Below are 26,569 nucleotides of genomic sequence, written 5' to 3' on the forward strand. Positions count from 1 at the left end.
GAGAAAGGCGGTATTGGAGGCAATGGAAGTTGGTGCCACAGGAGAACGAGGAGAAAAAGGTGGATGAAGAGAATATAAAATGAAGAAGCACTTGGAAGAGTGGTTAAAGAGAAAAGCCTATGGAGGATAATCAAGCGAAGAAGAGGGAAGTTGATTGGACACATACTGAGGCATGACAGCTTATGAAAGGCCATAATTGCAAGAAACACCGGGGAAGCATTCAAGAGGAAGTCTCGGGATAACCTAAGAGAGGCAAGTTATGGACAATGTCAGTGCTAGAAGCTATGAGGGGACAAAGAGACTGGCAGAGAACACGGAGAGTTTGAAGAGCAGTAACAAATCAATCTCCGCATTGAAAACTTGTGATGACGTTATTTTGACCATCTTGCCTGCCATGCATTCACTTTTCTTCCACACCCAATTCATTTGCACCATATTTAGCACACCCCAGACCATTGTATATGAAGATAGCTGCAAGTGCAATTCCTAATCAAGCAACACGGTACTTGCCTCAGCAATTTGTTTTAAAATCGTAATGCTTTGAATTCAAAGAAAGAAAGCAACACATTTGTTCAAATAAAACTTAGTTCCCACATTTACAATTTAAAAATCCTATGGGTTATCATATGATAGCATCTTCAGGTGACATTCTTATCTTATAAACAAGACTGGATAGATGTAGGAAAAGAATGATTATTTACGTCTATAGCTATTTTCCAACCCATCCTTAGATATAAGACAAAGCCAACAAGTGGAAAGGCATTATTACTCATTGCGATTCAGACCCTTAGTCCTTCACTGCACTACAGCATCATCAAGAACAAATATTAAGCATTCAGGTACACATGCAAAAGTTTAAGCAGGTAGGGCATCAGAATTCAACATATATTTGTTGGGTAGTGGATAGGAGGCAAGGAGAGGATAAATTTGCGATTTGAAGGCACTGCAACCTACATAATGCAATAGAGAGCACATAGATGTTGGTCAGAACACCACACCCAATTTCCTCCTTAAACAGAATTACAATCGAGCGTCATCAAACAGAACATTTTACTTTAATATAGATATCCTAACCTCTTTTTCTTCATCTACGGCCCATTCAGGGCTGTTCTTTAACACAGACCTTTCCGAGAGTACTCAATGATAGGTTTTAGGTAACTGTATCTCAGCTCAACAACCAAAATTAACTTTTTCATCACTCATGACCTGTATAATTCTTCACTATTTACTGTTGGCAGTTATCGTGAAATGTCATTTATCTGAAAGAGGTACTTCGGGGAGGGCTAGAGTACTTCGAGGGGTTATTTATGGGAAAGGTGGGGCGAATGAAAAAAATTAGAAATCCCGAAGCAATATCCTCGATTGTAAATATTACTAGTACGTACATTTCACAGTTAAAAGAAGCTAAATTCGCATAATTAAAAGTTAGTATTAAAAGACACTTCCTCGGCCAGACCTTAATGCCATCAGAATACCGACATTTCCAATCCTGACTGAGTAAGCATCTCCTAAACTGTCTTTAGCAGAAAAACTTAACGCTAGATGCGAATAGAAGATTTCGTGCGAACGGATATAACCGCACACCTAATGGAAAGCATAATGCTTAATCACCTATTTTCCGGATGAAACAACATGTATCCTACTCGATTGAAAAAAAATACGTGGCTTTACACAAGAACGATTTACGGAAAAAGAAATTCAGGGCAACAATGCTGAGATTCGTAAGAGCAAATCAATGTGATAATCATTTAGTCTCAAATGAATTTCGCAGTAAGTTTCATTTGGAAGGTAGATAATACTCATAAATTCGTTCCCACCCAAACATTGTTCCACATTCTTGGCTTTCCACAACATATATCACATATCACGCAACGACTGAGCGGAAACCTATATGCAATATGTGTGAACACTTAAATGGAGATAATGAGTGGAAGTAATCAAGCAAAACACATTAGAAATATTTAATGAAAACAGATGATGTTCCCCTCACAAAATTGTTGTACTAAAATTACCTTTCGCAATTATTCACCCGGTTATAATGAAAGAAATGTTACGTTCAGCATTCTCGCTCTCCTCAAAAAAGATCAGTAAAAATTCGCTAGTGACTATTCCACAACATATAACGCCTTGAAAATGAATCTTCAACTTACTAGCCTAAATATGCCTATAAACAAAGCAATCTTTGGCCACTTCTATAAAAGGTAATCTCGTACCCAGGAAACTATATACTACATATAAATACGGAATAATTATATTAATTTTTTCAATTTCTTAAAAATATTACCGTGGGCACATATAGATAATTATAAGAACAAATAAATGTATATCACTCGTAAGCTAAAAGCTGTGTATTAATATATATATTTGCAATAAAGATGTTTACAAAGTAATGCGCGACGGTTTCCGGATCAAATCAATTTTTAATAAATACTTTGTACGGGAATAATTGTAACTATAAATTACTTAAAAGCGTTTAAAAGTCTAAAAATGTTTTTTAGTAGGTCAATTATTCGTATTACATTCCGTTAAATGATATGATAAGTTTGTATCCACATATCTCCTCTAAAGGTCAGCGAAGCCCAGCTGAGCAACGTATTTCAAATTCAGCTACCCAGATGGACTCAGAAGAATTTGTTATACGTTGTGCACCGCCCGTGCAAGTTAAAAAACTTTAGTTATTTGGTGGTAGGAACCGTAAATGTATCTAAGGAAGTTGTAAGTAGTGCGAGAAAAATACTTTTCATTCGAAACGAGAGGCTATTTTGAAAATGGTTGAGAAGTAGATCAGCTTTGTTTTCATCCATATGCAATTTGGCGCTCTTACTTCGCATTTTTATGTTTTACATCGCTAATTGTTCCTTGGAATCACCAAAACATCCTGGAAATGAAATGGATTTAGTGTCGAAAGTGAGTGGGATGAAGTCTACCGCTGATTCGATTCGAACAACTACATCTTCGGTGAGTGGATATCTCTCATGTTTAAGAATGTATATTTGTGATAAAATCGAGTGTTTCTTATGTTGTTGTTAGTATTTTGTTGGTTCGACCAATTTTTGGCAAAATTTGGTTAATTTTGGTGTCGTTAAGCATCTGGGCGGTTAGGAAATGAGCAAACCTTAACTGTGTTGGTAACTTGGTTGTCCGCTCTTATTTTGTCATAATGCGACGGTTTTCCGCATTTAAAGAAGGTTTGGACCCTGTGATTGTTACTATTCGTCCTAAGAATCATGTTTCATTAATAATTCGAGTCTAATATTGCGTTTTCATTGAAAAGAACTCGCAAATCTTAGCGGTACGCTCGTCGTAAATGATCCGATATTTCATTACCCATCTATATATATTTACTGCCAAAATTTCAAAGCGTTCAACAAGCCTTTTATGTTATCGTGTATGTTATCTGATCTTGTGACGATAGGTTAAAAGTGAATCTCTTTAAATTAAAGACTTACGCTGTCAGCAGTGACATTACAAATGAGCGAAGTTGAGCTTTAGAGAGCTACCATGGAATATATATATGTATACGAAGTACATGTCATATTCAACGTTATTGGCGTCGTCGGTCGTTAAAAGAATCTTCTGAAGGGATCTTTTATGGGAGTTCACTCTTTCTTGTTGCCCTTCGACATTCCCCGTGTAATTTACTTTCTCCAGGGTGTTGTAGATTGAAATGCTGATTTCTGTGATTTCTTAACGCCACGCAACGGTACCAGATATTTACCTAATTGCAAAATTTATATTTTTACAGGTACAGATAACCGGTCTCCGAAATTCAAGTGTGAATGTCCAAGCGAGGCAAAATGTAGCGAATTCTGGAGGTTCCAATTCAGGCAGCCAAGTGGGTGGTGGACTTGGAGGCAGTCAGATAACCTCTCATATTGTTCCTATATCCCAGTCATCTGTCAAACAAGGTGAGTTCTCCGTCAGTGCACCTTATTTACTTAAGTTCTTAATTCTGTGATGGCCCTTCAATCCAGCGGGTTATGCGCTCGCTGGGTTACCATCAAGACGTTGGCTGGAACCCCGCCTCGTGCTTGTCTATAGTATTATGTGTATGATTTAAGATTGTGGTACATTACGCTACCTTCATTGAATCACCCAAGTAGCTGTAATTGTCATTTCTTTTATTTGTGTAATATAAACCAAGGTATATTTAGATTGTGTCTCAGCATCTTCTCCCTTTCTCTCCTTTAGTTTCTTCTTCAAGCACTGGAAGTGCCACTTTAACACTGATCCAGTCGTCTGCTGTAGGTTCTGGAGGAGCATCAACTCCTGGTGGTTTGGTGCTTACTCGACCTCACTTGCCTTCATCTCCATCACACCATGTGCAATATCATCTGCCACAAAATCCCCTCATTTCCGTGGCTACGGGCACCACTTATCATGTACCGAGAGGTATGTTTCAGAATGCTTTATAATTATTCAATCCATTGTGGATGTACCAGCAGTGATCGCTTACTAGTTGACGTAAACTTGCAGTGTCTGTGAAATGCTTACAGTGCAGGACTCGATTTTCTCGCCAGACCAATTTTCGTTAAGTTTCAGCAGTGAAATTAACCCTTAGGAAATCAGCAGTGAAATTTGCTCTGTGATTTTTGTAGTGAATCTGCGTTAGAAAGGCAACAAAAGTGGTGAATTTCTTAAATGTGAGGAATGAATGCTGATATAATAAGTTAACTCTATGGGGGATTATAATTCCTCTGGTAAAAAAGTGCCACTTCCAAGCACCATCACGCCTCAGTATGTCAGGAGTTAAGGTTCTGTTTACATTTCCAATATTGGTTGATTCATTAAGTTTAAATTTGTCTCGGTGGTTGACGTATCTGCTCGATGAGTGTTAGGCAACCTAGAAGGGAAATGAGAGGGGAAGCAAAGGAGAGAGAATGAAGGTTGAGTGGTACGAATAAGTGTGCAAGTGGAAATATTAATGCTCTTGAAACGCCCCGTTCACTTCCCTCAGTGTCAGCAGAAGCGTATGTCGCTCCTTTTCCATATAATAATTTAGTTATCATTTTGCCGATTAGTAGCTACTCTGTTTTGTTAGTGAATGGTTGATTTAAATTTGAAATTAAACTCTTCGGGTTCGTCAATTGGTCGGGATAAACTATACGGGCCAACTTGCAGTGATCAATTCGGCAATGCACTTCGCATGTTTGCAACCCCATGAGATCCGACTTCAGTGTCCCGTAAAAATATATCGGGTCCTCCTCTCACAAACGGAGGGATGTTGGGAAGGATCCCGCTCCCCACGTTAGAGACATCCGCCCAGTCTCGCGCGGCAGAGAAAGTGTGGACTTTCATTTCGAATAACATGATTTCGGAGAAAAAAAGACATCGAGCAGCGTATTTATTGTAATGGCAGACGCATTTTAAAGGTAGCACGTCCCCGAAAACGTTACCACGATAAATCCCGCCTCTCATCTCATTTAGAGACGTAAGTTACGCCCCCAGTTTTCCCTTCCTTGGTGAACGCCTCCCTTTCCTTTTCCGTGAGGTATTATGAGACGTGTTTCGAGCTGCTCACTTTTTTCATAGGTGGCCTGTTGACACGAGATGCGATGCGTACTGGGATCATTCGTAAACCGCCCGTCGCCACTCCCACCTATGTTGAAGTACGCGAATGTACTTCCCTCCCTCCCCTCCCTTTGAATCCTAACCGTCGTCATATGTAGATTTCACTTATGGTGGATGAGTTTCACCGGAAATTCGGATTTGAAACCGATTACTGTTTGAACCCGCTTCTCTTTCCTTCAAACACCATTCTGCATTGCGTATTTTGAAAATCCCACCAACATAATTAATCTTCAAGGTCTTTTCAACGTTAGCTTTAGGATCTCGTAGTGTTTTTTTATGCATCATCAAACTGCCAGGAAATTATAGCTTTAATCGTTGATGGAACGGTATTCGTGTACTTGGATTTCGGCATGTAGTTGTAGAGGATGAGGTGTTAATTGCATCTGTCATTAACGAAACCAAATTTCTATGTTACAACGCCAGGGTATTGTGGACAATATTCAAGTCGTGGCTTCAGGTGTCTCGAGTCAAGGTTTTGTCACTTGGAATAAAAAAAAACTTGTTACGTGTCGTTGGTATCGTAGCTCTCTCGAAGGGGTTTTCCCTCGGAGTATACCAAATCGCAAAATTCAATCCCTGTCGCTGTAGGTAGCGTGCAATATCTACAAATTTTGCCACCAATTAAAAACTTATTTATGTCTCTTTTGATTTAAATGTTATTTACCAGTCTTCAGTTTTGGAAATTGTGGATCCGAGTTAGTTATTTTAGTTACTCCGATAACCAGACAGTGTATCCGCCAGGAAAATATTGCAGTGATGCTATCGGTTAAATTTGAAGCAATGGCTCTTAAGTTTCCGCCTCTGTTTTATTTTTTCACCTTTGCCATCAACGATCGTCCACCTTAATTCCCACCATCGCCCCCGTAGCCTCGTACATGGGCGCAACCGGTGTTGCATGCGCTGTTGCCTGGCCGTCGGCGCGCATTTTTCCTCTTTCTCTCTCTCCCTCTGTCTCTTCCGTCGCAATGGCTTTGTTTACGTTTCGCCCGTATGGAATATACGACGCGTCTTCAGAATAAGTATCTTGTATTTTTTTCAAGTTGCCGCAAAGCATGACCTTCAATATTCATTTTCATTGTACAACAAAATCAGGTCACAGTATTGTTCATCAGTGTAGTCAATAAGTGCCAACCGTCTTCTACACTTGAAATTCCCACTGTGTACGAGCGTATAAGGTTGGCTTGATGACCTAAAATTTTAGGGTTTCGAAAGTGTGGATCTGCCTTAATGTATTCAAGTTCCCATTGCCCCGCCCTTATATTCGATTCGTTTTTCTACGAACTGACCCTATAAAGCTGTGTAGTTTCCTTCGCGTTACCGCCATGTAGTACACTTACGTATTTACTTATCGATCACGGACGAGTGGTGGCTCTTGGCCTTGATGAAAGTGTATTGAAGACGCTTCCGGTGTTACAGCATCGTTGATTGTTAACAGTCTCGATTCCTATTATGTAGTCCATTGAATCGCGTTTTGTAACACAAGTGTTGGCTAGAAGGCCTTTACATTTATTCTGTATTCGTCGAGAAATGGCAGACGATTCAAAGCGTCGTTGATGAAAGTACGTTTTTATCATGCGGAAGCTGCGATTTCAGTTAGAATTCCATTGAGGAAGAGCCGTATCTCGTGCGTGCAGTCATTCCCCGATTCCTATGAAGAAGTTAAGGCAATCCATGGCTAACATGATTAATTATCAGCTGCGTAGGTTAAAAATATTATTCGTTGATTAATATGCGGCAAGATTGTATGCTAGCAACTGCCAATTAGTCTGCGGCAGTTTAGAGAACTAGTTTCTACATTATTGTTTCCAAAATATCTGCTGATTTAGATGTGGGTTTTTATTTCCTCTACCAAGATATGCAATACGACATTTTGCTAATATGAGCCGTGGTACTTTCAATAAAGCAGCAGCGCTATTATCAAGTAATGTATCTGCATATTGGCCTGTTGAGCCCCGCAGTGCTGTGAGCGTTTCGCCAATCCGGTTTCGACTATCCTGGAGTCTTGTACACTGCAAGAAATAGTCTCGTATATACATACATATATGTATATATATATTATAATTTTATAATTTACATTCCTGCATTTGTTTGTATGATCACACGAACGGAGCGATAAGAAAATTAGCCAATTAATCAACATCTGCTTTTTATACTGCAGTGTATGTGTGTGGTAGGAAGAGTTAGAATACCGTAAATATGAAGGAGATATGTGCAAAGAAGGAGATCTGCTTTAATGATATTTTACTCTCTAAAAAATAGTGGCTACGAGTTGTGTGAAAAAGTAATTAAAAATCTGCATGTCCAGAATTTGTTTTTCGTGTTTTTGCGCTGTATTCCTATGATTGTAGCACGATCCTAGTATTCCTTTCTCAGTTATCGCTCATTAGAGTAAACAATTGATACTTTTGGATTGATTCTTCCTATTTTCCAATTGTTTCCACCTCGTATTTTTCCGTAATTTTGCGACGCAGTTGGGCCCTTTAATGCAGTTTTTTTCTGAGTCAAAATGACCCCAGTTTTGGTATCACAGATCACTGAAATATAACCCAGTTGTTCTCAGGAAACTTAGTGTGAGTGGTTGTCAAAGAATCACTATTACTCCATTCAAATTCATCCTATTTGACTCATGATAGTATAAATTTGTGGTATTCAGAGTTTTTGTTTGGTCATTAACTCGCAATTGAATGCATGTGAAGATATTAGTAGTTGTGCTTGCAGGATGAAACAAGGGTGGTGGAAGATGCAGTGCGAAATCGGTGAAATAGGCAGGAAGATGGCAGCTCTCTCAGGAAGCATGAAGGGAAAAACCATGCACTCTATTAAAGATGAGGCAGTAAATGTTATTAATAGAACCAAAAAAATTCAAGTGAGATGGAATAAATTTATAGAGGAACTAAATGGCAAATACATTAGACCAGCTAGGTTTGACAGTGAACACGTCATCAATTGGGCGTAGATTAGGTCCAGGCGTACATTTTTTTACAAGAATGTGCATTATTGGAATCGTAATCAAATGAGCCTGTTTAGGGCAATCCCAACAGAACTATTCTAGGTTGTAGGAAAACTTGGATAAAGAATTTTAATATACTATTCTGTAGTATTTATGTAGGACGAATTTGGCTGAAAGATTCAGTGAGATGTGTTAGTTTGCATCACAAAAAAGTGGAAAGGTAGCTGAATATAAGAACTATAGTACAATGAGTTTGATGGTGCATACAGCTAAGGTATTACTTTGATCATTAATGATAGGAGGGCTAATGATTACTCAAGGCATGGTCAGTTTGGTTTCAGGCGGAGGAGGATGGTAAGGCGTGATGCCAGAGCAGTAATGAGGTCATATATAGAAAAGAACCCCAAATACAATCAGGATGTTTCTTTTGTCATAGATTTTGAGATGTTTGATGGAGTGAATTGGTAGAATAATTAATTGTATTGCAGTAGGTACAATACACAGTAAATGAAATCATATGTCATAAGGGGTGAATTGGACAATTCCAATCTCCATCAAAGCTAACAAATACTAAAGACCAAAAGGAATTACCGAAAGAGGAGGCAATCATCCTGGAAAACATGTTCATTAAGTTCTTAGTGGAAGCCAATTTGACTGGATAGACTGAATAGCCCATGCCATGCCTATCCATAAAAGTGGAAAAAAGGGCCTTGATAATTAGTAGCAATATTGTTAACATCCTTCTTGCCCTAATAACGTGCAAACACAAGTTTAATTTGAACATCCTGGGACATGAGTGATATATACTTATGTTAGTACCACAATGGACCAGAGGGTGATCTGGCTGAAGTACCCTTAGAGGCTAGTTAGTGAGAGACAAGAATGGTGTGTTTTAAATGAGGCTTGGAGCAGAAGAAAGCTTAGGGATACATACATGATATCTTTTAAGCGGTCATTAGGGGTGTGCTTATACACCAGACTGCTTATGACACAATATACTCTTCCCCCATAGGCTGGTCAGACAACATTATTCTGAATTCTCTTATCGGTCATGGGAAAAATTGCATCTTCAGTGTATCTCTCCTACACTTAACGTCTCTTATTTCATGTGCATGAACTCTCCTACCAAAGTACGATGGGGCTAATAATAAAATTGATGTAATTGCTTAAGAGACACCCTTCCAATTTATGCAAGAGATTCGATCTGTAGTGTAGAAACTGCGGGAGATGCTGCAACGGTAACTTTTAACGGAGTTCCGCTAATATGCATTTCAATGTAACAATTTCAGAGTGTAAAAATCATTCCTGGTCAAGGCGAATGATTTTTACGCTCTGAAATTGTTGCATTGAACTGTAGTTTGACCTTTGCGACATGAGTGATTCCCAACCTAGCTCCTCTAACAGTTTAGATATGCTACTCTGTTCATCATAATAAAATTTTACTAGTCCTAGCTCTTATCTACGCTGTACATGGTCTTATTCGGCAATCAATTTAACATCATGAGAATCCTATGTACTAGCAGTGTATTCCAAATCATATAGATATGATAAAATATGTTGTAGGCATACGTGAAGTCCTCTCAGATACAGCCTATGTAAGGTTGTCCCGCGACCCCACGGATGCCATCATGAGAAAGACCAGCGAACTCTTAAAGAAGGCCGAGATTCCTGCCGAAGTCACTAAGCACCTGAGGCCACAAGCACCAGCCCCCCCGAGATTATACGGCTTACCGAAGATCCACAAAACTGGGGCACCTCTGCGACCAATTGTGAGTGCCATCAGCTCACCTACCTATAATCTTGCGAAGCACCTCACCAGTGTTCTGTCGCCACATGTGGGCTGCTGCGAGCATCACCTAAGAAACTCTGCAGATTTTGTAAAAATCTTGGATGAAATCCGTCTGGAGGAAAGGGATATCCTGGTGAGTTTGGACGTGGTATCCCTTTTCACACAGGTCCCCCTGACTGACACTTTACGCCTCCTGGATGCCAAGATCGACGCTACCACGGTGATGCTTTTCCGCCATGTCTTGACCTCCACCTACTTCCTCTACGATGGGCAGTACTTTGAACAAGCGGATGGAGTGGCAATGGGATCTCCACTCTCCCCTGCCATAGCCAACTTCTTCATGGAAGACTTCGAAGAAAAGGCACTACAATCAGCCCCGCTCCGCCCGAAATATTTCTTCCGCTACGTCGATGACACATTCGTGATTTGGCCACATGGGAACGATACACTGAACGAATTCCTGGCGCATATGAATCGCCAGCATCCCAACATTTCCTTTACCATGGAATTGGAAATTGACGGCAAACTCCCGTTCCTCGATATCCTGGTTCAACGAAAGAGTGATGGCACACTCGGACATGGGGTGTATCGTAAGCCGACGCACACTGGGCTGTACCTCAACGGTAAGAGCCACCACCACCCAACCCAAAGGCGAGCAGTGTTGAATACACTCTTCCAACGAGCCAGGGACATCGCTGACAAGAATAGTTTGTCGGAGGAGATTAAACATCTCAAAACCACCTTTCGCCAAAATGGATATAGCGGACACGAAATCTCTCTGGCCCTAAAAAGGGCCTTCAACCCGCTACCACGCACGATGAAGGAGGAAAAAGAAAAACCGATAGCAAGGGCCTGCCTGCCGTACGTCGCCTCGATCTCAGGTAAAATATCCAGGATACTGGCGAGGCACAACATCGAGGCTATCCACAAACCACCGGGGATAATTAGAAATTTGCTCGTCAGAGCAAAGGACCCTATCGGCCTAAAGACCCCAGGCATATACCAAGTCCCGTGTGCCTGCGGAGATGTCTACATCGGAGAGACGGGGCGGACCATTGAGACAAGATTAAAAGAACATAAAAGAAACCTTCGCCTGGGACAATTGGAAAAATCAGCCATCGCCGAACACAGCATCGCGATGGATCATTCCATCAATTTCAATGAGACGAAGGTACTTGCCCGCGCCGGTGGTTACTGGGACCGAATAGTCAAATAATCAATTGAAATTAAAATGGCAGGACATAATTTCAATAGGGATTCCGGCTATTCCCTCAGCAATGCAATGCGGAAACCGGTGCTAAACCAAGTAAAGAAAGGAAGGAACAGACCACAACTGCCCGGCGACCAATCAGGAGGTCCCCCCTCCTCGGGCCAATCACAGGTCACCTGAGGCGGGAGCTCCGGTATATAAGACGGCCAAATACGGAATGGCAGCCATCAACCCTGAAGACGATGCACGAGTCGGGCATCGAAACGTCGGCCAATATGGAACCCTTGACCCGGTGGAAGACCCGAGAATCCTTCACGAATCAAATACGCCGGGAAAGCACCAGATCTTACTGTTGTAGGCAGTCTTCGAATATTGTTCATGATTTATGGGATATTGTCTATCATTTTGTTATGATAAACAGGTTCAATCTGATAACATCAATAGTGAAACATAATTTCTAATTACTCTGTTCATAACGTTTTTGTGGCAACGTTGTAGTTTCCATAAATAATTGAACTGAAGAAATTTTAGCGGAAGTAAGAGTGGTGTTGGCATAGATAAGACTGTCCGAACAAGATAAATAAATGTTGACTTGTTTTTGCTCAAAATCAGAAATTATGTGCATTATAATTATTATTAGTGTAGGTAGGCTTTAGATGGACAGACTGAACGCTGCTACATTTCTTAGCCCCGTATGAGAAACACAAACTGACACTACAGTAAACCATTCTTTAACTCTAAATTTCTTCCGCTTTCATTCATTCTATCCAACCTGCCTATCCTTTTCTCTCCATACCTCACCTGCCTAATGTTCTCTTCTCACTTCCAGTATTCAACATTCCTTTGCCAATCAAAATGCTTTGCATCAAACTCTCATGCTCATAAAGTTGAGTCACTTTAGTCCATTCGATATCCTGCACAGTGCATCCTGGTAACATGCTGACGCATGTCACAACGTGATGGCATAATTCCTGCTTATATCATGTGCAGCATGTATGGCAAAAGATGAACAGTTTTGCAATGCTATTACTCTTACGGCAAATGACTGGCTTAAACATTAAAAAGTAATGAACCATGTGATGAAATAAGGTATCAGATCTTTATTATTTCAATCACTTGTGGTGAAGATGATTGAAAAAGACTTTTTTTATTTTCCACATGTTTAATTTTCTATTTTTTGTCGAAAACTTTTCCTTGTTTCAACCTTTTTCGCATAATTATTTCTAAATTTTGGTCTCTGTCCCCTCCCAGGAAACTGCAGTAATCAATCATGTTGTTTCTACCTTTATGCCTGAACAAATTGTAATCTAACTGATATCTTCATGTGCCCAGGCATTTTCTTTGTGTACTCATGCCTTTTGTGGTTTCTAAACTAAGTGTTGGTGAAGATTAAACCTTGTCTCTTGCAGAACTCTCTTGCTTTCTCCCCGCCGTCATTCCTCGTGCCTAAACAGTAGTCCCCCACCTCATCACCATCTCTTCCTTTGCCTACCATCGCATTCTAATCCCCCATCACTATCAAATATTTCCCTGCAGGAACACACGCGATAATGCCCTCTAATTGATTGTATATTTGCTTCTATTGTATTCTTCCTCCCAGTGATTGTTTGATGGCATATTTATTAAAACAATGACCAAGTTCACAAGTTATGCTTTTACTTCTTCTGTCAGTATTCTATCGGTCACTATCTTTATGTTTACTATTCTTCTTACCTTTTTTGTTCGGTATTAGCTGTAAAATATTATAGGGTGATGAAGTATGCTTGGTTGGCAAGGAGTGACTTTCATAATAATGCACAATATGACACTTCCACGAGATTTATCACACGACAGATTTTGATGTACTACATTAATCAAACGATTGTAATAAATCAATATCTTTTGGAAAAATGCTATTATTTGTGCATTATTCTGTCCGAATTCCACCACATCATGGCTGAAACTATGCAATGTGTGACTTCCATGTTTCCTCGGCCCCGTTTATTTCTTGAGTTCCATTCCACTGCATGGATGTGAATCTGCAAATTGTCAGAAATATTCCTTCCAAATGAGGGAAAGGTTTAGTCCATGACAAATGGTAGTTGCTCATTCCATGAGGATTTCTAGTTTTATTTTTTAAGAAAAAAATCAACCTTTTTCCTGAAAATAGTCAAAATAATAGATAAGAAAATATTTTTAAAATTGTAACTTTTTTCAATTAACCTCTCAAGTTAAGTCAAAATTATTAAAAAATAAAATAGTGCTGAAATCCTATTGATAAATAAATTCCTTTCTGACTGATGCCATCAACTAATCGAAATATTTCATTTTCAACAATAACAGAATTGTACTACACCTTCCTAAAATATGTAGGAAAAAATTTTAATAGATACAAACTGTAGACAGAAATTATTTTTTTTTATTTTTTAGACTTTTGTTGATATTATTGCTCATAAATGGGGACGCAGTAGTCCAGAGGTAGAGCGTTGGACTACCGATCGAAGGGCCCGGGTTTCCATTGCGGGGCACCCTCAACTCCATCCAAGCAGGTACCAGATATTCCTGGTGAACCATAGCCAACACAGGGAAAGGAATTTGTCCCCATACCCTAATATGTGAATTTCATATGCGGTCAGGCTTAGCACTGGGTGAAATCTACCGTCACCTGCCAAACCTACCTTCGGGGTGATAATTGTGTTTGTTTTCTTTTTATTGCTCAATAAATTTGTGTAATCAAATTTTATTCTTTGTAAATAACCATGTAGATATGGAAATATGTTCACATGAGGGTATTTTTGTGTAGGTAAGTTTTGCAGAAATATATTATAATTTAGGAGGAAAGGCAGAAGGAATAAATGATTGATTAAGATTAAGGCACACGTCAGTTTTCTATTTTAGGCAAAAAGGGTGTGCCAGAGGAAAAGGAAGGCCCATAACCCAAATAAATTTTCTTTCCAAAAGTTTTGGGAGAAGGTGAGGGGACCTTTTCAATATTGACTAGTAGTAATAAAACATTGGGACAAGATTAAGATCAGACAATCCCTCCTTACACCCTAACCCTCATTAAAACAAAAAGTGTAGACAGTTTCACAGCAATTACTGAGAAATATGAAAGGAAACATAAAAAAAAATGATAATAAATCAAAAAAATGCTAAATTGGGAGAAAAAGTTTAGTAGAATGTGAAAATATATATACATTTGTGGGAAAAGCATGGTTTTAAACTGATGTCATCAACAAAAAAACCCACTGCAGTTGAACACCCACATAGGAAAGGGGTTGTAAAAAACCTGTGAAAATACAGTGTGGTCTTGGTGCTGTGTTGCCAATTTTATGAGTCTCCAGTTTCTCTCCCTTTGGAGTCAAGAAATGGAAATTTGCCAATTTTTTTCTCATATGAGCTCTTTTTAAGCTATTCTTAAGCTCTTGATTCATGAGACATCCGTCCAGTGCATCAATTCATATGAATGCCAGGGTTGCAACTATTGAAGATTTGACTGGTAGCTAATGAATGGATTGGATGACTTCCCCTTTGAAGCCTCACTAGGAGTGAGGAAGAATTGCAGGCATAGACTAGTGGCAAAGCAGACCAAAGAAGAATTATATTTATTTATCGACTTGATTGGGCAAGGTTGAGACTTATTCAGTCGGAGGATACCTTTCAGTAATAGGGCACCTCTGTAGCTTAACTGACTAAAGCACTCGACCAGGCATCAAGGGATCCTAATTCAAATCCTGGTCAATGCGAATGATTTTTACACTATGAAAGTGTTGCATTGTAATGCACATTTGGCGGTTGGCTGCGTTCAAAGTTACTGTTGCGACATCTCCTGCAGTTTTTTGGAATTCACCTCCATGTTTTGAAAACTCCCATTCTTTTTTGGTCTGCTTCGCCTCAAGTCTATGCCAGCGATTCTTCCCCACTCCTGGTGACGCTTCAAAGGGGAAGTCATCCAATCCATTAGCAATCAATCAACATGGATTGGATAGAATTCATATGCTGAAAGTGACATCATTTCATGCATTCAAATTTTGATGAAATAGTCATCCATCCCTAGAAATTCTTCAAGGATTAATTCTTTAGATGATTTCAGTGTTATAATATGTTTTAGCTCATGTGTCATGAAATTGTTAGTAATTACATTCCAACTTGATGGTCACGTTAATGGTAACAAACACACTCACACTTTTATTCATTTGTCAATAGCTTTTTAATTGGTCCAATTCATTCTTACGTAGTATTCAGCCACCTTCAAGAAAATCTGGCAATATTCAAAGGCAAATTAACCATGTGTTTTCGCATAGAAAGCTATCAGCTGTAATGTACTTATATATATTTCAGCAAGATGAGTAAATACACATAGTTATGTTTTTTCTGTGGATGGTATAATTTAAACATGCCAGAGAACAGAGTTGACTGAGAGTTGTGTCGACTCTGCTGAAAGTTGCAAAAGAAAATTCTCCAGCAAAGTTAAACTCAGCATTTATTCCAAAGAAACTGCGGGAGATGCTGCAACAGCATCTTTTGATGGAGTCATCCGCTAATGTGCATTTCAATGCAACAATTTCATAGTGTAAAAATCATTTGCCTTAACCGGGATTCGAACCCGGATGATGTCAAGGCGAATGATTTTTACACTCTGAAATTTTTGCATTGTCAACATTTATTTGATAAAAACCTGATTGATTCACTTAATATATGTAAAAATATAAAGTAAATGAGATGATATCTAAAAGGAATAAGACAAACTTTGTAAATTCACCAAGAGTTTGATGAAGTTCTCTCGGGTCTTCCACCGGGTCAGGGGTTCCGTGTTGGCCGACGTTTCGATGCCCGACTTGTGCATCGTCTTGCCCTGCTGGTTTTCCCTTGCAAGGGTTTCGTGGGATGACGACCGCGGAAGCCTTGCCTCCCCCGCTGCCGGGCATGACACACGGCCGATTGGGCCGAACCCCATAGTTGCCAGGACTCAAAATCTCTTTGGTGACCATCATATTTATCTTGGGAATGATAATTGAGGTGGTTTCCCGTTGCCTTCCTCAATAGCGTTTTTAACGTGACACCATCACTTACTGGCCGCCCCTCTGGGGTCAGATGCCATTGCAGCCACCTCACTGAGGAACAGACGCTGCGTGGACTACCTTTCATCTGGCTCCTTACCTTCGACCTATCTGGCATGGGTGACCCTACGAGGAGCAATTATTATTACTCCCGCCAGCACAGCTCTGGGGGTCATCGGAACGCACAAGCCCTTCCACCACGTCAAGGTTGTAGTCCAGGGGAGGGAGGAAGAGTGTATCAGGAGTTTATAGAAAGACAAATAAGCCTAGTGTATACAACTCCAAACAATCTTCCCTCATTGCCAGCTATGCCTAGAAGCTTCTTAGTTTGTTCTCCTCGCCATGAATTTTATTTATGCCATCCTTTGCCAAACCCTCATCCCAAAAGCCTCCAATCTATGCCTATCTTTTAGCTTAAATGATATATGTTCTGCAACGTTAAAAATCTACATCATATCAAACTTTTCATTATATTTTTAAAATCCTTACTCAAGGGGTCATGCAAAAATAATGAAACAATATCAAAGAAGTGCACTCCTCATTTGAGTTATCCTCATTTGATCACATTAAAAACATGAATTAGAATCACCCGCTATAAATATTTAAGAGAGAAGCGCAAATGGTTTGAGAGGCATGGGCAGTCTTGGGTAAATGTGGCTGAAAAGACTTTTAAGCCCAGAAAAAATAGCTTAAGTAACACAGGAGAATGTAGGCAACAATTTGGGAATGGAGCAAAGGCAAAATAAGTACACCAAACCCACACTAACCTGGACTATATGGGGCCAGAGGTTTTCTGCATTAAGTGATATCCAGGTTAACTGGGGACACATGTGACTCCACTGAGTATTTGTCACCACTCTTCAAGTTTGCAAGTTTAATCGCCTACGACTTAAAATGAAATTGTTGCACTTTGATGTACATTAGCGGATGGCTACAATAACCTTACTGCCTTGGCATCTCCCTAAGTTCTTTGAACTTAAAATGAATTTGGATGATAAACAAGAAGCCTTCAGTTTAAAAAATTAGCTTGATTTTTCTTAAGTAACTTCATTCAACAACGATTTGTTGTTACCTACTTTAATTGTTTGAAGGTTTAACAACCAGATATTACTCCTTTGCAATGGTATCTGGTGATATCCCACGCAGCTAAAGTTGTTCTCAGGATCATAAACAAAAGGATAGAGAGTAGGGCAAATGATTACTTAGGGGATGATCAGTTTGGGTTTAGGAAGGGGAGAGGTACGCGTGATGCCATTGCAGTAATGAGATTATTAATCGAGAGGAATATAGAACACAACCAGGAGGCCTGTTTCTTAGATTTCGAAAAAGCGTTTGATAGAGTGAATTGGGAAATATTAATGAGAGTATTGAAGAAAATAGGAATAGATTTCAGGGTAAGGGGGTTAATCCGCAACCTTTGCATGTCTCAGACTGCTCAGGTGCGGGTGGGAAACGGGGAGTCAGGATGGGCAGTTTTAGGAAGGGGTGTAAGGCAGGGTTGCCCATTATCACCGTTGCTGTTCAACCTGTACGCAGAGGAAATGATCAAAGAGGCATGGGAAGAACTCGAGGTAGGAATGAAAGTGGGCGGGGAATTCATAAAATCAGTTAGGTTTGCTGATGACCAAGCTTTAGTTTGTCAGTCAGCCAAGGGGCTGCAAGCATTGCTGAGTGAATTGGAAATTCAGTGCGACAGGTATGGGATGAGAATCAATATTAATAAAACAAAGGTTATGCGATTTTCTAGAAAGAAATAGGCCAAGCTTAACATTAAAATAGGAGGGCAAAAACTAGAGCAGGTAGAACAGTTTACGTATCTCGGTAGTGTTTTAGACCAACACGGTCAAAGTAGTAGGGACGTAAGGAGAAGAATTGCGCTAGGCAAAGAGGCTTTCACAAGGAGGAGGGAGTTGATGACGGGGACTTTGAGTAAGGATGTCAAGAAAAGACTCGTAAAAACTTTGATATGGAGCGTAGCTATGTACGGTGCGGAAACGTGGTCATTGAAGGAGGATAGACGTAGACTGGAGGCTTTTGAAATGTGGGTGTGGAGAAGAATGGAGAAGGTGAAATGGACAGAGAAGAAAACAAATGAGGAAGTACTTGGTATGGTGGGCGAAGAGAGGGGTTTGTTGAGAGCAATCCTATGGAGGCAGGAAAAGTGGCTGAAGGAGGTGTTGACCGGCAGTGGGATGTTGAAGACTGTGATAGAGGGTAGAATGTTGGGCAAAAGAGGAAAGGGAAGGAACAGGATAGGGATGTTGGACGGGATGAAGGGAGGAAGAAAGTACTCAGAGTTGAAGAGGGACCTGATATAGAGTAGGATGATGGATTTTGTGTTTTTGTTAGGAGTAATAAAATATTTGTTTGGTAGTTGTGTCCATCCAAGAACCTACCTTAACCGGTAGATTACCTTTAAAAAAATGGTATCTGGCTCAACCTTGTGAACATTCATCTTAAAGGAATAAGAAAAACAATTTTTTTGATACCTTTGTTTTTCAAAAAAATATTTTTTAAAAAACAAAGGTACCATATTTATAACTCTTGGTGAAGTAAGATTTGGTGCTTTCCCTGCGTATCTGCTTGATGAAGTTCTACCAGGTCTTCCACCGGGTCAGGGGTTCCATGTTGGCCGACGTTTCGATGCCCGACTCGTGCATCGTCTTCAGGGATGATGATTTCCACTCGGTTTTTGGCCGCCTTATATATACATGCGTGCTCGGACTCAGGTGACTTCCGATTGGTCTGACGACCAAGGGGAGCCTCCTGATTGGTCGCCGGGTCGTTGTGCTCTGTTCTCCTTTCTCTTCTCACCTCCATTAGCACCGGTTTCCACGTCTGGCTGAGGGAATAGCCGGAATCCCTATTGAAATTCCGTCCTGCCATTTTAATTTCAATGGATTCCTTGATAATGCGGTCCCAGTAGCTCGGTCCCGTTGAAATCAATTGCGTGGTCCATCCCGATGCCGTGTTCGGCGATGGCTGATTTTTCCACCTGCCCTAGTCATAAATGTCTCTTATGTTCCTTTAACTTCGTCTCGATGGTCCACCCTGTCTCTCCAATGTAGACCTCCCCGCAGGCACACGGGACTTGGTATATGCCCGGGGTCTTTAAGCCGATTGATTGGGTCCCTCGCTCTGACCAACAAGTTTCTGATTTTCCCCGGTGGTTTATGGATTGCCTCGATTTTATGCCTCGCCAGTATCCTGGATATTTTCCCGAATATCGAGGCGACGTACGGCAAGCAGGCCCTGGCTAATGGTTTTTCTTTTTCCTCCGCCGTGCGTGGTTGCGGGTCGAAGGACTGTTTTAGGGCCAAGGGGATTTCGCGTATACTATACCCATTCTGGAGGAAGGTGGTTGCTCTCCTCCGGCAAGCTATTTTTGTCGGTGATGACCCTGGCTCGTTGGAAGAGTGTGTTCAATACTGCGTGCCTTTGGGATGGGTGGTGGTGGCTGTTTCCATTGAGGTAGAGCCCCGTGTGCGTCGGCTTCCTATACACACTATGTCCGAGTGTGCTCTTACGTTGGACCAGGATGTCGAGGAAAGGGAGTTTGCCGTCGATTTCCATCGCCATGGTGAAGGATATATTGGGGTGCTGGCGATTCATGTGTCCCAGGAATTCATTAAGTGCATCCTTCCCATGTGGCCAAATCACAAAGGTGTCATCTACATACCGGAAAAAATGTTTTGGGTGGAGCGGGGCTGATTTTAGTGCTTTTTCTTCAAAGTCTTCCATGAAGAAGTTTGCTATGGCGGGGGGAATGGAGATCCCATTGCCACTCCACCTGCTTTCATCCAAGTATTGCCCATCATACAGGAAGTATGTGGAAGTTAAGATGTGGCGAAATAGCATCACCGTAGAAGTGTCAAACTTGGCGTCCAGGATCGCTGCATCTTCAGCTCGCAGCGAAACTCTCTCCAATGGATTGGGAGTACATCGACCGTGCGACCACTGCCAATGGTGAATTACTTCTGAGAAAGGATTCGGAGAGACAGAAGAATAAATTCGCCAGACTGCGCAGCACCAAGGCGATCAGAATGCCGCTGGACCGGAGCAGAACGGTCATCAATTTGACCGATGCGGTATTGGACGAACCCACCCTTTCAGTCCTCTCAAAAGGACTTAACTTTGCACTGCCCCGCCGGGCCATTCCTTACTCAGACTTCATTGGAGGAATTGAACAGGCGGTCCGGAAGCTTCCCAGCGAAGCAGCAGAGGAAGTAAGGAATGAAGTAACCATGGTCCTAAAAAGGGCCTTGCCGCCAGAACCTAACATCTCCAAGGAGGAACGAGAAGCACTCCAAGCTCTGCGTAGGAATACGGACATCATGGTATTACCTGCAGATAAGGGCAACGCTACGGTTGTCATGGGCAAGGAGGAATACCATAGTAAAATACGAGTGATTCTCGCAGACAGCGTACGTAAGGCTGTCCCGTGACCCAACGGACGCCATCATGAGGAAGACGAACGCACTCATAAAGAAGAGCGAGTTTCCTGCTGAAATTGCTAAGAACTTGAGGCCACATGAACCAGCCCCCCCGAGGTTGTACGGATTACCCAAGATCCACAAAATCGGAGCACCACTGAGACTGATTGTGAGTGCCATCGGCTCCCCCACCTACAACCTAGCGAAGCACCTCACCAGCGTTCTGTCGCCACATGTAGGCTGCTGCGAGAATCATCTGAGAAACTCTGCAGATTTTGTTAAAATTCTGGAGGGAATCCATCAAGAAAAAAGGGGATATCCTGGTGAGTTTGGACGTGGTATCCCTTTTCACACGGGTCCCCCTGACTGACACTTTACGCCTCCTGGATGCCAAGATCGACGCTGCCACGGTGCGCTGAAGATGCAGCGATCCAAGACCAAATTAGTTAGAATAGGAACGTGGAATGTTAGGACAATGATGAGGGCAGGGAAATTGGAGAATGTTAAGCGAGAGATGGAAAGGGGAAATATAGATATTTTAGGTCTATGCGAGGTGAGATGGAAGGATAGCGGGGATTACTGGAGTGATGATTATAGAATAATAAACAGCGGTGGGGACGAGAGCCAACGAGGGGTTGCCATAGTATTAAATGAAGAGGTAGGAAGAAGCATAGTCAACATAGAGCAGGTAGCGGATAGATTATTACTAGTAGAGATAAAGCAGAACCGACGAACTTGGTTATTATTCAGGTATACCAGCCACCGAGCAACCATACAGAGGCGGCAGATTTTTTTCAGTGGTATCCCGATCCCTACTTGAGCTGCTTTGTGGAGAGCACTTTGAGATAGTACGACATCTGTCGAATGGGACGTTAAACTGCAAAGCTCGTGGCACATTTCGACAAGAGTAGGCTAATGCTGGCGCCAGGTTTCTCTCCACCCTTTCCTTTACCATCCGGTGCAATGACCTTAGCTATTGGTCGCCTCCCCTAAAACTACTATTACTTATTAAAGTGTACTATTTTCATCTTCATACATTTCCCTCAAGTTATTCCCTATTAGTTCACAGGAATTCTCCAGGGATCGTTGAGATATTTTGGGCTCTTGAGCAGGTATAATTCATCATCAGACCACAGAAAAAAGGGAATGTACACATCTTGAATCCTCTTATCTACCTTATTCTTGCGTTGATTTCTTATGCGTATGTCCAAAAAACATTGAAACGCCTTGATGATAGTCATCCTTGCTTCACAACATTCTTCATTCCAAGCCATCACTTAAGGCCCCAAACACTTCATTCACGCTCACCTCACGACATTCGTACATCACTTTTATAGCATACTATGTTAGCTCATTGATGCCATTTTCTCTCAAAACTTTCCATGGGTTTCCTCTGTTGGTCATTTGTATGGCTTCTGCGAAACAAAAGTATGCACGATGGACCCCCCAGTCACACTGCTCTGTGGTCAAATGGGTTCATTTAGGTACCTGTACAAAATAGACGAAAATAATCTGCAAGAAAGTCTATTAAGAAATTCATAGATCAATTGCAGATGGGTGCATTTAAGAGGACAAAGGTTCCGAAAGATTAGCAATTGATGGTGAGGAATGGACAAATGGAACCTTGTGATGGAAAAGACTAATGGTGGCTCATTGGAACGTTGCGCTTGTATAGCTCTCCATTCAGAAGTTGCTGTACAAACACTTGTCTCCCTTGTTATCTGGACAGAGTAGAATTAACATGAGGTCATTTGGTAAAAGAAGCATCAGGCCTTATCTGGTAGAATTTTAGCTTGTAGAAAAGGATTAAAATTCCACCAAACATTTTGTCCATTATTAAAATAGAAAGAAAGACTCGTACTTTTCCACAGATTTTATTATACGGTACGACGCGTTTCACCGACTTGCGGCATCATCAGGCACGTACCTGATGATGCCGCAAGTCGGTGAAACGCGTCGTACCGTATAATAAAATCTGTGGAAAAGTACGAGTCTTTCTTTCTATTTTAATAATGGATATTAATTACTTCCACGAAGTGAAGCCTGAAACAATAGAAACATTTTGTGTTGATCTCACACAACTGATTTCATCCAGTAAGAAATTGTCAGTGTCCCTGAATAGTTGTAGTGTAGAAAATGTTTTTATTCTTTTCTTTGTAAATAATGGTTTCAACCATCATATCACGGATTCTTCAATGTGTTTATTTTTCACCAGGTGCTGCCGCTGTTGCGAACATAGCATCTCCGAGATCAGCCGTGACCAACCCAATCATTCGAGCTTCTTCAGCTTCCGGTCTTCAGGTTTCAGGAGGTCCATCTGGTTCATCAGGAGCCACTTGTGTTGGGTGAGTTCCTGAAAATTCCATTTGTTTATGACTTCAAGCATATTGCCTACTTCATATTAGATCTGGATGTTTAAAAATACTCTAATTCTCTCAAAATATTTGTTTAAAAAAATTATGCAATAGAAATAATGTAATCCGCTTGAATACGTATGTATCCCTTCCCAATTCCCACACCACTCCACGTGAATTGTTGCGAGTCAGAAGTGGATAATACTGGAGGTCTTTTCTGGCAGCATGCTCAAGAGTTGTTACATTTGCTTCCTCCACATCTATGGGCTAGAGATAGATATCTCATTTAATGCTGTTTTGATTTTTGGGAATAAAATGTACTCCCTGAGGATTAGATTTGATGGATACAGATGATGTTCCAATTAGGACCTTCATTATGCTTTACAGAAACAGCTTATTTGAGATGTTAATACTGCTTATCTGGTGTTCTTTGACTGGAATAATTCACGGTGTAACTGAAACACATTGAACCATTTTCGTTTTCATATCCACCCATTTAGGGACTTACTCATTTGAATACCTTGTGGGGATAGGGTTGATGTGGAGGCTAGCATAATGGCTTCCCACCCTGAGGGCCTGGGTTTGAACCCTGGAGGCGACAGATATTTTTCACTGGTATCCCGATCCCTGCTTGAGGTGCTTTGTGGAGAGCACTTATAGTGAGTACATCGTCCCTCGGATGGGACGTAAAGCTGCAGACCCCTTGGCACTTTTCGTAAAGAGTAGGCTAATGCCGACGCCAGGTTTCTCTCCACACTTTCTCCTTTCCCATCCATCCCTAATGGTGCAAATAACCTTAGCTTTAGGTCGCCTTTCATAAAAACTACTACCTTCTACTACGAATGCCTTGCATCTCTTTCCTATGCTTCATCAAATTGTTGTTCTCATAGCTCTTGAGTCTGTAATTAATCTCCATCACTGCAAATTTTTCTTTAGACATAGTTATAATGGATGACGAATGTGTTCTCTCCATCTTGCAGGTATGTGTCTCCAGGTGGAGCCCTGCTCCGTCCCTCATCGTCGCCCTCCGCCTCCATCCTCCCTCGCATCACCAGCCCACCCGCGTCATCCACAACAACCATCAGTGCCCCATCATCAGTTGCCACTTCGGTTGTCACATCAACAGGGGCCGCAACGGCATGGGTTTCCTCCAAAGCCGCCACAGCCACACCGGTGGGCGGAGCTGTCATCGTTCAGCCACCTGGGCATCACCCGAGGCCTTACTCACAGATACGGACTGGTGGCATGACAGGTTTGTGTCTTACCCAACTGATGGAGAGGGAGGCATGCCTGAGATCAGTCCAATTTCATTTTAGAAACTTGTAGTCAACAGCTGTTTTAGTAGTTCGTCAAAATTTATTGTCATTTGCCTTTTATATTTAAGTTTGGATTTGATCCAATGATTTGATATTTTGTTTGGATTTGATCTCCTAATTTAATGCTGGCTTTCATAGGAATTGCATAAAATGAACTTAATTGCTGCATGTCAAATGTTGTTTATTTCTGGGATAAAATATTTATTTATATCTGGGATAATATTTATTTAATTTATATCTGAATAGAAGGACATTAATTAAATAAATATTTATTTAATTTTATCTAATTTAATATATTTATTTAATATAATAGGTATTTTGGATGATAATGGGCTTAATAATAATATGAAGATTTTAGCATTTTTCCCCTGAATTAATTATTCAAGAAACAAAGCTTTACTTGACTGGATCAAGGCTAATTTGGTACGGTACCGTGGAAGTAACTAAAATAAACTTTAGTTTATTAATAAATTTTATTTTGTAGTAATTATGTGAAATTTCATTTTTTGAATTCATTTCTTTTCTTGTGAAGCTTATTTGCCACTGGCTGTATTGTTAGTAGTATGAGTTTTGGGTAGATTGTATTAGGAAAAGAAGCATTTTCAAAGAGGTAGGAGCTTGGTGGTGGAGACTCAGTCAGCAAAGACATTTAGTAGAGATTTGTTAAATTTTGATGTTCCATGTGACATAAATAGTTTGAAACCTCTTCTTTGAAGTACAGCGGAACCTCATAATACGAGCACGATCTGTTCCACGACCTTTCTCGTTATTTTTATTCTCTTTTGACTGACTTTTCCTTTGGGGTAATTTTTAAAACTATTCCATAAAATATCATTAAACTGTGCACGAAAAGTCACAGATAGCACACCCGAACACAAGTTTAGACAAATGTGTGATTAGCTGCAACACTGCAATGTAATGGAACTCACATTAAGCGTAAACAGCCGGTGCAATCCCTCCAGGAATCCCCCCTTTCTGCATCACTTGTTATGCAAAATGTCACTCACTATGCAAGTTATTCTTGGACACAATATATTTGCCCGTTAATTGCTTGCCGTCTGAGGTGCTCGCATTAGATGGAGCATAGACTGGAAATTATTCAACAGTGTGGGAAATTGAAATTTAGTCTTGAATTACTTGAAGGTCTTGAAATTATATACGGAAAAGTGTCAAAATGAATGACCATGGCAAACAGCAATGCAGTTCCAGTAGCCAAAAGCCAGTTGAACGTCTGACTCACAGTGACCTTTGACGTTTATGTGCAGCCAGCCTAAGATTGATTGATTTTGCTTTGTGTGCACGTTGACATAGACTGCTCTGTTTGTGTATCCTTACAGTGACTGCCAAGTTACCCCTTCAAGGCCACCGGCTTCAGGCGGAAGCCACCCCTGTTAGGACCACAACCGCCTCTTCAACATCTTCGAGTCACACCACAGCGATATCATCGTCACCCTCCAACACCACTGGATTAGTCAAGCAGTCCATATCACAGCATGTCGCCCAGGTAAGAGAAATTTCCCTCTGGCATGACCGTGGAACTCTTTCTTAACTGAAAGACTCGAGGACAATGCAGTGTGTATACGCAGGTAAAAATGAATTGAACATGAAAGAATGCACAATTGAAATTATTGATGATTTTCATTAAAAAAACTCTCATTACCTTGCTTAATTTCAAAGTGCGAACAGGGTCGATATGAGGAAAAGCAGAATACCCTTTCCCACTTATCCCTATCCCCATGCATGCAACTAATAGGAGTCTCTGATGTACGTGGATTTTTACGGATAGTTCAGAGGATTACTGTCAATATCCATATCTCAGTATTCCATTACGGTTGGTGAAGTGGTTTAAATTTAAAGAGAGAAAGAAAATTTTATGAGAAGATAATAATAATTGGTTGAATTCTGAA

The 26,569-nt window shown here is 40.8% G+C and overlaps 1 protein-coding gene across 2 annotated transcripts in view; it reads left to right on the top strand.

Annotated features, from left to right (window-relative positions):
- The first annotated feature begins 2,597 nt into the window (after positions 1-2,597).
- The window catches only part of Sap130 (Sin3A-associated protein 130), a 66,836-nt gene continuing 42,864 nt past the window's right edge, over positions 2,598-26,569 (top strand). For both annotated transcript variants that reach the window (XM_071597515.1, XM_071597516.1), the window contains exons 1-6: positions 2,598-2,958; positions 3,746-3,908; positions 4,192-4,392; positions 23,208-23,337; positions 24,327-24,598; positions 26,000-26,166. In XM_071597515.1, the coding sequence (XP_071453616.1) occupies positions 2,836-2,958; positions 3,746-3,908; positions 4,192-4,392; positions 23,208-23,337; positions 24,327-24,598; positions 26,000-26,166 (1,056 nt within the window). In that variant the 5' untranslated portion in view covers positions 2,598-2,835. The remainder of the gene's footprint in view (positions 2,959-3,745; positions 3,909-4,191; positions 4,393-23,207; positions 23,338-24,326; positions 24,599-25,999; positions 26,167-26,569) is intronic.

The sequence above is a fragment of the Hetaerina americana genome, unplaced genomic scaffold (genome assembly GCF_022747635.1).
Source record: "Hetaerina americana unplaced genomic scaffold, ioHetAmer1.1.p SCAF_9, whole genome shotgun sequence".
Lineage (NCBI taxonomy): Eukaryota > Metazoa > Arthropoda > Insecta > Odonata > Calopterygidae > Hetaerina > Hetaerina americana.